The 11,295-nt window shown below is 57.1% G+C and overlaps 1 protein-coding gene across 1 annotated transcript; it reads left to right on the plus strand.

The window, feature by feature from the left end:
• The first annotated feature begins 450 nt into the window (after window positions 1-450).
• Window positions 451-10,520, plus strand: LOC306811925 (protein-arginine deiminase type-3-like). Its single transcript, XM_079326052.1, has 16 exons — window positions 451-817; window positions 3,433-3,613; window positions 4,021-4,093; window positions 4,176-4,237; window positions 5,192-5,309; window positions 6,041-6,166; window positions 6,600-6,778; window positions 7,371-7,474; window positions 7,548-7,659; window positions 7,739-7,846; window positions 8,218-8,366; window positions 8,505-8,649; window positions 8,724-8,817; window positions 9,046-9,125; window positions 9,332-9,460; window positions 10,037-10,520. Exons 1-16 carry the CDS (start codon window positions 726-728, stop codon window positions 10,268-10,270), a joined length of 1,986 nt encoding a protein of 661 aa, XP_079182178.1. The 5' UTR covers window positions 451-725; the 3' UTR covers window positions 10,271-10,520.
• The last annotated feature ends 775 nt before the right edge of the window (window positions 10,521-11,295 follow it).

Here is an 11,295-nt window from a genome sequence, read left to right on the forward strand (position 1 = left end):
GGGGCAATTTGCTTTCCTGGCTGCATTTCTAAGGTGCAGTCGGGCTCCTGTGGCGCTAGAGAAGCATCCCACACCTCCCACTCTCCCGCCCCGTTTTTGCCCCCAAAGCGGCTTTCTAAGCCCGTTTCCACCCCCGTTCCCGGGGCTGTGTCCCTGCTGCTATTCCCGGGCCCCGAGGAGCGACATTAAATCCGGGCCGCGCGTGACCCCGCGGGGAGGGGGTTTGGGAACAGCTGCAGGGACAAAGGGCTCTCCTCTCCCACGCGCAGCCCGGGGTTTAATTAAAACAAAGACCATTAAAGCCGCCGGGGGTCCGCTGTCCCCAGCGCAGGTGACATCCCCCGGCAGCGCCCCGCAGCTCCAGCCCTCCCCAGAGGAGGAATTCCAGCGCATTGTCCCGGCTGAACAAATAAAACCTTTCAGCAGGAAGAAATCAGACCCGGCCGGGCGCGGCGCTGGCGCTGGCCCAGCGCGGCTCGGGTGTCGCGGTGAATATTTCACGGCGTGGGCCGGGCGCTGACCGCTCCCCCCGCGCCCCTTTGTGCTGCCCGAGCCCCCCCGGACATCCCGCGGCTGTCCCGGGCCTCTTCGCCCCTCGGACCGCGCACACCCAGCCCGGAGGTGGGATTAGGCCGGTCTTGGGCTGATCCCCTCCCAGCAGCCCGGCTTTATAAATCCCCGGCGGGCGGCGGGCGCGGCACCCGAGGGTGCCCGGGCCGGCGGCGATGGCGCAGCAGCGCCGTGTCCAGCTGTCCACGCAGCGCCCCGCCAGCACCGTCTGCGTGCTGGGCACCGAGCTGGCCCTGGACGTGTGCGGGTGAGCGCGGGGCACAAAGCCGCTTTCCCCCTTGATCCCATTAACCGGAGCCCGAAAATAGCGCGCGGTGGGGCGGGGGCGATGCTGCTGCGCCGGGAGCTTTGCCCAGGGGATGCTGGCCCGGGAGGGGTGAGGGGTGGGATTCCCGGTGTCCCTTCTCGCTGTTCCTTCCCGCTGTCCATCCCACTGTCCATCCCACTGTCCATCCCGCTGTCCCTTCCTGCTGTCGCTTCCCACTATCCATCCCAGTGTCCATCCCACTGTTCATCCCCGTGTCCATCCCCCACAGACGCTCCAACCCTGACCGCAGCATTCCCAGAGGGATTTTGCCAGTTATGGGGCGCCACAAGCTCTTTTTGGGGTTTTCATGCTGCGCTCCACATCCCGCCGGGATGAAATCAGAAGTCAAAAACAAGACAGAAACAAGAAATCAGAGATCGAAAATAAATAAGAAATTAGAAACAAGAAATAATTTAAAAATAATGAATAATAAATCAGAACTAAGAAATCAGCAATCAATAAATAAGGAGCATTCCCCCTTTCAGGGTAAGGTGAAGAGCGAACCCCCCGGCCCCGGCCCGCTCCCGGCGCTCTCCCTCGGGATTTTGCTCCCCGATCCCCGCTCGGGGTTCACTTCCCGTCCCTCCCGCTGCCCCGGGCTTGGATTTTCCGCCTTCCCCGGGCACGGAGCCGCGGCTGCACCGAGCTGCGCTCGAGAAACGCCGATTTTGGGGAGACCCTGCCCCAAATCCCGCCCGGGAGGAGCGCACCGAGCCCGGGTCCCGCCCGCGCTGCCGCTGGAGCCCCGCGGGGTTTATCCCCGGATTTGGGGTTTTTGAGGGATTCCTCCGGGTATTTTTGTGGGATTTATTCCCATTTATTCCCTTTTATTCCCAGGTGAGTTTTGCACCTGGAATATCCCCGGATTTGGGGTTTCTGAGGGATTCCTGTGGTTATTTTTGTGGGATCTATTCCCGTTTATTCCCGTTTATTCCCGTTTATTCCCGTTTATTCCCAGGTGAGTTTTGCACCTGGAATATCCCCGAATTTGGGGTTTTTGAGGGATTCCTGTGGTTATTTTTGTGGGATTCATTCCAATTTATTCCCGTTTATTCCCAGGTGAGCTTTGCACCTGGAATATCCCCGGATTTGGGGTTTCTGAGGGATTCCTGCAGCTATTTTTGTGGGATCCATTCCCGTTTATTCCCAGGTGCAAAGCAGCACTTGTTGCCTTCGCGTTTTTCCAGGATTATTTGCATTTCCAATGATTTATTGCTAGTCTAAATTTTCAAAATTTGTGCGTTTTAAAGATTCCATATTGAAATAAATATTTCATATTCCATATATCAGGGTTTGCTGCAGTTGCACTTTCCAGGATTATTTCCATTTTTCAGGACTTCTCACAATTCCAAATTTCAGGATTTGTTCCACATTGAAGGATTTATCAGTTTCACATCGCAGCACTTCTTCCCTTCACATTTTCCAGGATTATTTGCATTTCCAATGATTTATTGCTAGTCTAAATTTTTTAAATTGCAGGATTTGTTCATATTAAAGATTTTATTCCAATTTCATATCTCGGGGCTTGCTGCAGTCTCACTTTGCAGGATTATTTGCAATTTTTAGGACTTGTTGATGTTCAGCATTTCAGGATTTGTTCCACACTGCAGGATCTCCTGCTACTGAATATTGCAGGATTTATTGCAGCTGCATTGCCCAGGATTTATTGCATTTTGCAACTCTTGTTGTCATTCTAAATTGCAGGACTTTTTCCCATTGAAGGATTTATCTCAATTCCACATCACAGCCCTTGCTGAAATCTCATTTTCCAGGAGTATTTGCATTTCCAGGACCTGTTGATATTCAAAATTTCAGGATTTCATTTTGAAGGGTTTACCAGAATCTCGTATCTCAGCCCTTTCTGAAATCACATTTTCTGGGATAATTTGAATTTCCCAGGGCTCATTGATATTCCAAACCCCAGGATTTGTTCCCATTGCAGGTTTAATCCCAATTCCTCATGGCAGGACTTGTTGAAATCATGTTTTTCTGGATTTGTTGCAATTTGAAATTTCAGAGTTTTTTCCTTTTGAAGGTTTTATCACAATTCCACATTCCCAGTTCTTGCTGAAGTTGCATTTCCCAGGAATATTTGAATTTCCCCCTCACTCCTGGCAGAATTCCTGTTATCCCTGGCCATTCCCGGGGTGCTGACCCCTGTCCCCTCATTGTCCCCTCACCATTCCCAGGGTGCTGACCCCTGTCCCCCCATCGTCCCCTCACCATTCCTGGGGTGCTGACCCCTGTCCCTCCATTGTCCCCTCACCATTCCCGGGGTGCTGACCCCTGTCCCTGGCCATTGTCCCCTCACCATTCCCGGGGTGCTGACCCCTGTCCCCCCATTGTCCCCTCACCATTCCCGGGTGCTGACCATTGTCCCCTCACCATTCCCGGGGTGCTGACCCCTGTCCCACCATTGTCCCCTCACCATTCCCGGGGTGCTGACCCCTGTCCCTGGCCATTGTCCCCTCACCATTCCCGGGGTGCTGACCCCTGTCCCCCCATTGTCCCCTCACCATTCCCGGGGTGCTGACCCCTGTCCCTGCCGTTCCCAGCTCGGCTCCGCGGGGCGCTGCGTCCTTCCAGGCTCAGGCCACGCCGGGGGTGAGGCTCTGGCTGGTGCACGAGACCCAGAGTGTGAAGTTGCCCTCGAGTGTCACTCGCTGGCCCCTGACCCCCAGCCCCGAGCTGCTGCTGGCCATGGACGCTCCCAGCAAGGATGTGGGCGACGAGAAGGTGGGAGATGGATCTGGCTGGATCCTGGCATTGCCACCATTGCCAGGATGGGTGTTGGGATTCCTGCTGAGTGCTGGGATTCCTGCTGGATCCTGGGATTCCTGCTGGATCCTGGGATTCCTGCTGGATCCTGGGGTTCCTGCTGGATCCTGGGATTCCTGCTGGATCCTGGGGTTCCTGCTGAGTGCTGGGATTCCTGCTGGATCCTGGGGTTCCTGCTAGATCCTGGGATTCCTGCTGGATCCTGGGGTTCCTGCTGAGTCCTGGGATTCCTGCTGAGTGCTGAGATTCCTGCTGGATCCTGGGATTCCTGCTGGATCCTGGGGTTCCTGCTGGATCCTGGGATTCTTGCTGGATCCTGGGGTTCCTGCTGGATCCCAGCATTCCAGCCCCGCTCCTTGCTGCAGGTCAGGATTTCCTATTTCCGTGAGGACGGCGGGGTTCCCGTGGGCCGGGCTCTGCTCTACCTCACCTGTGTGGGTAAGGGGGGAACAGCCCCACCCCCATTCTTGAACCCCATTCCCGGGATTTCCCCCTTTCCCATCTCATCCCTGTCCCACAGAGGTGTCACTGGACGCTGACGTCAACCGCAGTGGGGCCGTGAGCCGGACACTGCTGGACAAGGTACCAGAGGGGCCAGGAACCAGCGTGGGGTGGGAATGCCTGGATGAGCCCCCAGATCCTGATGGGATTGGGAATTCCCAATTGAACCCCAGATCCTGATGGGATTGGGAATTTCTGACTGACCCCAGATCCTAATGGGATTGGGAATTCCCAATTGAACCCCAGATCCTAATGGGATTGGGAATTCCCAATTGAACCCCAGATCCTGATGGGATTGGGAATTCCTAATTGAACCCCAGATCCTAATGGGATTGGGAATTCCCGGATGAGCCCCCAGAATCTGATGGGATTGGGAATTCCCAACTGAAACCCAGATCCCAATGTGATTGAGAATTCCCAGCTGAACCCCAGATCCTAATGGGATTGCGAATTCCCAACTGAACCCCAGATCCTGATGGGATTGGGAATTTCTGGCTGACCCCAGATCCTGATGGGATCGACAATTCCCAACTGCATCCTTGGATCCTGATGAGATTGGGAATTCCCAACTGAACCCCAGATCCTGATGGGATTGGGCATTTCTGGCTGACCCCAGATCCTGATGGGATCGACAATTCCCAACTGCATCCCTGGATCCTAATGGGATTGGGATGAGCCCCCAGAATCTGATGGGATTGGGAATTCCCAACTGAAACCCAGATCCCAATGTGATTGAGAATTCCCAGCTGAACCCCAGATCCTAATGGAATTGGGAATTCCCAACTGAACCCCAGATCCTGATGGGATTGGGAATTTCTGACTGACCCCAGATCCTGATGGGATCGACAATTCCCAACTGCATCCCTGGATCCTGATGGAATTGGGAATTCCTGGCTGACCCCCAGATCCCAAAGGGATTGGGAATTCCCATCTGAACCCCGGATCCTGATGGGATTGGCAATTCCCAGCTGAACCCCAGATCCTGATGGGATTGGGAATTCCTGGCTGACCCCCTGGCCCCTCCGTGTCCCCCAGACCAGCTGGACGTGGGGCCCCGATGGCCACGGGGCCGTGCTGCTCGTCAACTGCGACCGTGATGACGCCGCGGCCGAGCACCTCGACAGCGAGGACAGCGCCGTGCTCTCCTACAACGGTGCCCACACACATCTCCTGCTTGCCTCCCCTTTTCCCACTTTCTCCTCCGTTTTCCCTTTCTACCACAGCCCAGAACTCCAATTTCCCCACTTTTCCTTGAGTTTCCCGCCGTTTCCCTGAGTTTCCCCCTCCTTTCCTGCATTTTCCCCCTTTTCCCTCCGTTTTCCCACTTTTCCCCCATCTCCTTTCTACCACAGCCCACAACTCCAATTTTGCCACTTTCACCCCAATTTTCCCTCCCTATCCCAGATCAGAAACCCAAATTTTCCCAGTTTTCCCTCAATTTTCCCTCCCTACCGCAGCTCAGGACCCCCATTCTTCCACTTTTCCCTCAATTTTCCCTTTCTTCCACAACCCAGGACCCCAATTTTCCATTTTCGCCCCACTTTTCCCTCAATTTTCCCTCCCTACCCCAGTCCAGAACCTGTAATTCCCCCCTTTTCCCTGGTTTCCCCTTTTTCCTGGTTTCCCCTTTTCCCTGGTTTCCCCTTTTCCCTAGTTTTTCCCCTTTTCCCTGGTTCCCCCTTTTCCCTGTTTTTTTCCTTTTCCCTGGTTCCCCCTTTTCCCTGGTTTTTTTCCTTTTCCCTGGTTCCCCCTTTTCCCTGGTTTCCCCTTTTCCCTGGTTTCCCCCTTTTCCCTGGTTTCCCCTTTTCCCTGGTTTCCCCCTTTTCCCTGGTTTCCCCTTTTCCCTTGTTTTTCCCCCTTTTCCCTGAGTTCTCCCCTCTGCAGACCTGCAGGACATGGCTCAGCTGGTGCTGAGGACGCGCGGGCCCCGCCCCATCTTCACCGGGCACCGCCTGCTGCTCCACGTGGATTTCGCCGACGCCGACAAAATCCGCGTTTTCTACGGCGGCAGTGAGCGCCCGGGATTTGAGGGATTTGGGGGGATTTGGGGGGCACAGACCCCTGTGGCTCATAAGGATCAACCCCAATCCTTGTGCTGCTTCTCCACGGCCCCACAGCACGATCGGCAGACCTGAGCGGGTTTGGGGTTTGAGGTGTCCATGGGGTGGGTTTGGGGACGCTGCAGATTTGGGGTTTGAGGTGTCCATGGGATGGGTTTGGGAACACTGTGGGTTTGGGGTTTGAGGTGTCCATGGGGTGGGTTTGGGACGCTGCAGGTTTGGGGTTTGAGGTGTCCATGGAGTGGGTTTGGGGACGTTGCAGGTTTGGGGTTTGAGGTGTCCATGGGGTGGGTTTGGGACGCTGCGGGTTTGGGGTTTGAGGTGTCCGTGGGGTGGGTTTGGGACGCTGCAGGTTTGGGGTTTGAGGTGTCCGTGTCCCGCAGGCAGTGGGGAGCTGGAGAAGTTCAGGCACGTCCTGGGGGGCCCCAAGCTGGCCTACAGCGTGCAGCCGAGCCGGCACTGCCACGAGAGCGTGTTCTACGTGGAGGCGCTGGCCTTCCCCGACGTGGCCTTCCCCGGCCTCGTGTCCCTGCACGTCACCCTGCTCGAGAGCCCTGAGAAGGTCTGGGGGGCACGGGGGGCTGGGATGGATCCCAAACTCCATCCCCACCATCCCAGGGGGAGTGGAACAGCAGGGATGGATCCCAAACTCCATCTCTGTTGGAACAGCATCCACACTCTGTTGGAAGAGCATCCAACATGTTTCACATTTTGGAACTCCATCCACGTGATCCAAGAACCATTTTCCCACTTTTCCCTCCTGGTAGGGCTGGGACAGTGGGGATAGATCCCAAACTCCATCCCCATGATCCAAGAACCATTTTCTCACTTTTTCTCAATTTTTCCCTCCTGAGTGGGCTGGGACAGTAGGGACAGATCCCAAACTCTATCCCCATGATCCAAGAACCGTTTTCCCACTTTTCCCTCAAATTTTCCCTCCTGGGGGGTTGGGGTAGATCCCAAACTCCATCCCTATGATCCAAGAACCATTTGCCAACTTTTCCCTCAAATTTTCCCTCCTGGTGGAGCTGGACAGTGGGGACAGAACCCAAACCCCATCCCCACCATCCAAGAACCATTTTCCCTCTTTTCCCTCAATGTTTCCCTCCTGGGGGAGCTGGGGCAGACCCCAAACTCCATTCCCTCCACCCCAGGGCCTCCTGGAGGCGCCCATCTTCACGGACTCGGTGGTTTTCCGCGTGGCTCCCTGGATCATGACGCCCAACACGGCGGCGCCGCTCGAGGTGTTTGTGTGCAGGTGTGTGCGGGCTGTCCCCGCCCCGCTGGCTGCCGGCCCCGCTCCCAACCCCGACCCTCCCGTGTCTCCGCAGCGTGGACGGCAATGAGGAGTTCGTGGCGGCCGTGGGCGCGCTGGCAGAGCGGGTGTCGTGCCCGCTGACCGTGTGCCCGGCGCCGCAGAACCGCCAGGACCGCTGGATCCAGGTGGGAGCAGGGCGGGCGCGGCCCCCCCGCGCCGCAGCGGCGCCGGGGCGGTTCCCAAAAGTCTCCATCCCTTCTCCAGGATGAGATCGAGTTTGGCTACATCCAAGCCCCCTACAAAACTTTCCCCGTGGTCTTCGACTCTCCCCGGGACCTTGGCCTGAAGGATTTTCCCATCAGGAGCATCCTGGTATCCAGCCCCTTCCTCCTGCTTTGCCTGGCTTGGCAACCCCCTAAAAATTGGGATACATCCCTTAAAAAACTGGAATACATCCCTCTAAAAATTGGGATACGTACCTTTAATAATGGGGATCCATCCCTTTAAAAATGGGGATCCATCCCTTAAAAAACTGGGATACATCCCTCTAAAACTTGGGTACATCTCTTTAAAAATGGGGATAAATCCCTTTAAAAATTGGGATACATCCCTTTAAAAACTGGGATAGATCCCTTTATTTCCTGCATTTTCGTGATGGGAAGCTCCAGCTCAGAGGATTTGAGGGTGCAGCGCTGACAGCTGCATTTTTAAAAACCATTTTCTCCTCCTTTTGCCCCATCCAGGGCCCTGATTTTGGCTACGTGGCCCGGCAGGCTCCAGAGGGCTCTTCCAGCCTGGATTCCTTTGGGAATTTGGAGGTGAGCCCGCCCGTGACGGTGCGAGGCAAGGAGTATCCCTTGGGGCGCATCCTGATCGGCAGCAGCTTCCCCAGGTGAGGCGAGAGCAGCAAAACCCCAAAAAGAGGATTTCCCAGCCACCTCAAACCCCTGGTGTACCCCCAGGCTGGGTGGGAGCAGGAAAACCCCAAAAGAGGATTTCCTGCTCCCCCAAACCGGCAGTACTCCCCCAGGCTGGGTGGCCGCAGGATGGCCAAGGCTGTGCGGGATTTCCTGGTGGCACAGAAGGTGCAGGCGCCCGTGGAGCTCTTCTCGGACTGGCTCCTCGTCGGGCACGTGGACGAGTTCCTGAGCTTTGTCCCCGCGCCCGACCGGAAGGTAGCAGATGCTGGGAGTGGGAAAAGGCAGGATGGGACCCCCAGAGCCATCCCCCAGCTGGTCCTGCCCCGCAGGGATTCCGGCTGCTGCTGGCCAGCCCCAGCGCCTGCTACCAGCTGCTGAAGGAGAAGCAGGAGGAGGGGTACGGCGAGGCACCCATGTTCCAGGGTAGGGCAGCACGGCAATGGCGCTCCCTGCGTTTGTGTTCCCCTTTTCCTGCACTTTGTGTGAGGGAGGTGGGTGGACCCTGAAAGCCAGCTGGGGAGTAGGGGCACAATGGAGCAGAGTTAATGAGTTAATTAAAAACTGCACGATTGGATTACCTGGCTGGGATGGAGCAGGAGTCTCATCCTGGCTGAGCTGGGGCAGAATTCCAGCCTGGCTCTGTCCTGGCAGGACTGGACAGGGTGCCCAAGACGACCATCAACGAGATCCTGACTAACGAGGAGCTCCGCAAGTTCAATGATTACGCCCAGGTGAGGGCAGGAGCAGGAGGCACTGACCCATCACTCCGTCCACGTCCTTTGTCCCCTGTCCCTCTGTCCTCCATTCCCCCATCCATCCATCCATCCCCCCATTCATCCCCCCATCCATCCATTCATCCATCCATCTCCCCATCCCACTGTCCTTCTCCCTGTCCCTCCCTCCCTCTCTCACTGCCCCTCTCTCCCCCGGCTCCCAGAGCTGCATCAGCTGGAACAGGGACATCCTGAAGCGCTCTTTGGGCCTGGCCGAGCAGGACATCCTGGACATCCCGCAGCTCTTCCAGGGTGACTCCACCTCGGGGGCCCAGGCCTTCTTCCCGGACATGGTAGGGCACCCCTGACCTCACTGGGATGGGACTGGGATGGGATCAGGGATGGGATGACCCCGGGGCAGGGTTGGGCCTGGGATGTCCCTGGAGTGGGATTGGGGCCGGGATGTCCCTGGAGTGAGATCAGGGTTGGGCTTGTCCCTGGGATGGAACCAGGGCCAGGATTTCCCTGGGGCAGGGTCAGGGCCAGGATTGCCCTGTGGTAGGATCGGGGCTGGGATATTCCCTAGAGCGAGATCAGGGCCGGGACTGGGGCCGGGATTTCACTGGAACGGGATCTGCGCCAGGACTGGGGCCGGAATGTCCCCGGAGCGGGATCGGGGCCAGGATGTTCCCTGATGGCATCGGGGTTGGGATTATCTTTGGGATGGAAGTGGGACCGGGATTTCCCTGGGATGGGATCGGGACTGGAATTTCCTCGGGGCGGGATCCGGGCCAGGATTGCCTCGGGCCCGGATTTCTCGGGGTGGGATCTGGTTCAGGATCCGGGCCGGGATGTCCCCGGGCCGGGATGTCCCCGGGATGTCCCCGATGTCCCGGCGCCGCTCGGTGCCGAATGCCCGCCTGCTGCAGGTGAACATGCTGGTGCTGGGCCGGCACCTGGGCATCCCCAAGCCCTTCGGGCCCGTGGTGGGCGGGCGCTGCTGCCTGGAGCAGCGCGTGCGGGAGCTGCTGGAGCCGCTCGGCCTCTCCTGCACCTTCATCGACGATTTCTTCTCCTACCACGTGCTGTCGGGGGACGTGCACTGCGGCACCAACGTGCGCCGCAAGCCCCTCGCCTTCAAATGGTGGAACGTGGTGCCCTGAGGTGGCGCCGGCCCCTCCTGTCCCCTCCTGTCCCCTCCTGTCCCCTCCTGTCCCCTCCGAGCGCCTGCGGTGCGAATAAATCCGGGCTGCGGCTGCGGGGGCTCTGCGGGGCTCTCCCAGCGCTGCGAGAACGCTGGACTGGTTAAACTGGTGGGGAATGGGGGCGGGTGGGGCTCCGGTGCCGAGATCCAGGTGGGGAAAGCACACATGGAATCGGGGAAACGGGGAATGGCGGAATTACGGAATCATGAAATTACAGAATCATGGAATTATGAAATTATGCAATAATGGAATTATGAAATTACAGAATCATGGAATTATGAAATTATGCAATAATGGAATTATGAAATTACAGAATCATGGAATTATGGAATGGTTGGGATGGAGGAATCTTCAAGCTCAGCCATTCCCAGTGCCAGGGACACATTCCACTGTCCCAGTTAACTCCCAGCCCTGTCCAGCCCGGCCTTGGACACTTCCAGGGATCCAGGGGCAGCCACAGCTGCTCTGGGAATTCCATCTCAGCCCCTTCCCCCCTCACAAGAAGGATTTATCCCAAATATCCCGATCTAAATTGTCCCTCTCTAGTTGGAAGCCATCCCCTGTGTCCAGTCCCTCCCTCCCTTGTCCTCTGTCCCTCCCCAGCTCCCTGGAGCTTTTCTTCTCCAGGTGAACATTCCCAGCTCTCCCAGCAGAGCTGCTCCAGCCTCTGATCACCCTGCAGCCTCCTCTGGCCTGGCTGCAGCAGCTCCAGCTCCTGCCTGTGCTGGGACAGGGCTGGGGCAGCTCTGCAGGGGGATTCTCACCAGGATTGTCCCGCTCCTGCTCATTCCTATTCCCATTCCCATTCCTGCCCATCCCCTGCTTATTCCCATTCCATACCCAGTTCATTCCCATTCCCCATTCCCCATTCCCATTCCTAGCTCATTCCCATTCCCATTCGCATCCTCATCCATTCCCAATTCCCATTCCTGCCCATTCCCATTCCATATCCAGCTCATTCTTGCCCATTCCCATCCAATCCC

This window comes from Erithacus rubecula (assembly GCF_903797595.1).
Source record: "Erithacus rubecula genome assembly, chromosome: 24".
NCBI classification, from domain to species: Eukaryota; Metazoa; Chordata; class Aves; order Passeriformes; family Muscicapidae; genus Erithacus; species Erithacus rubecula.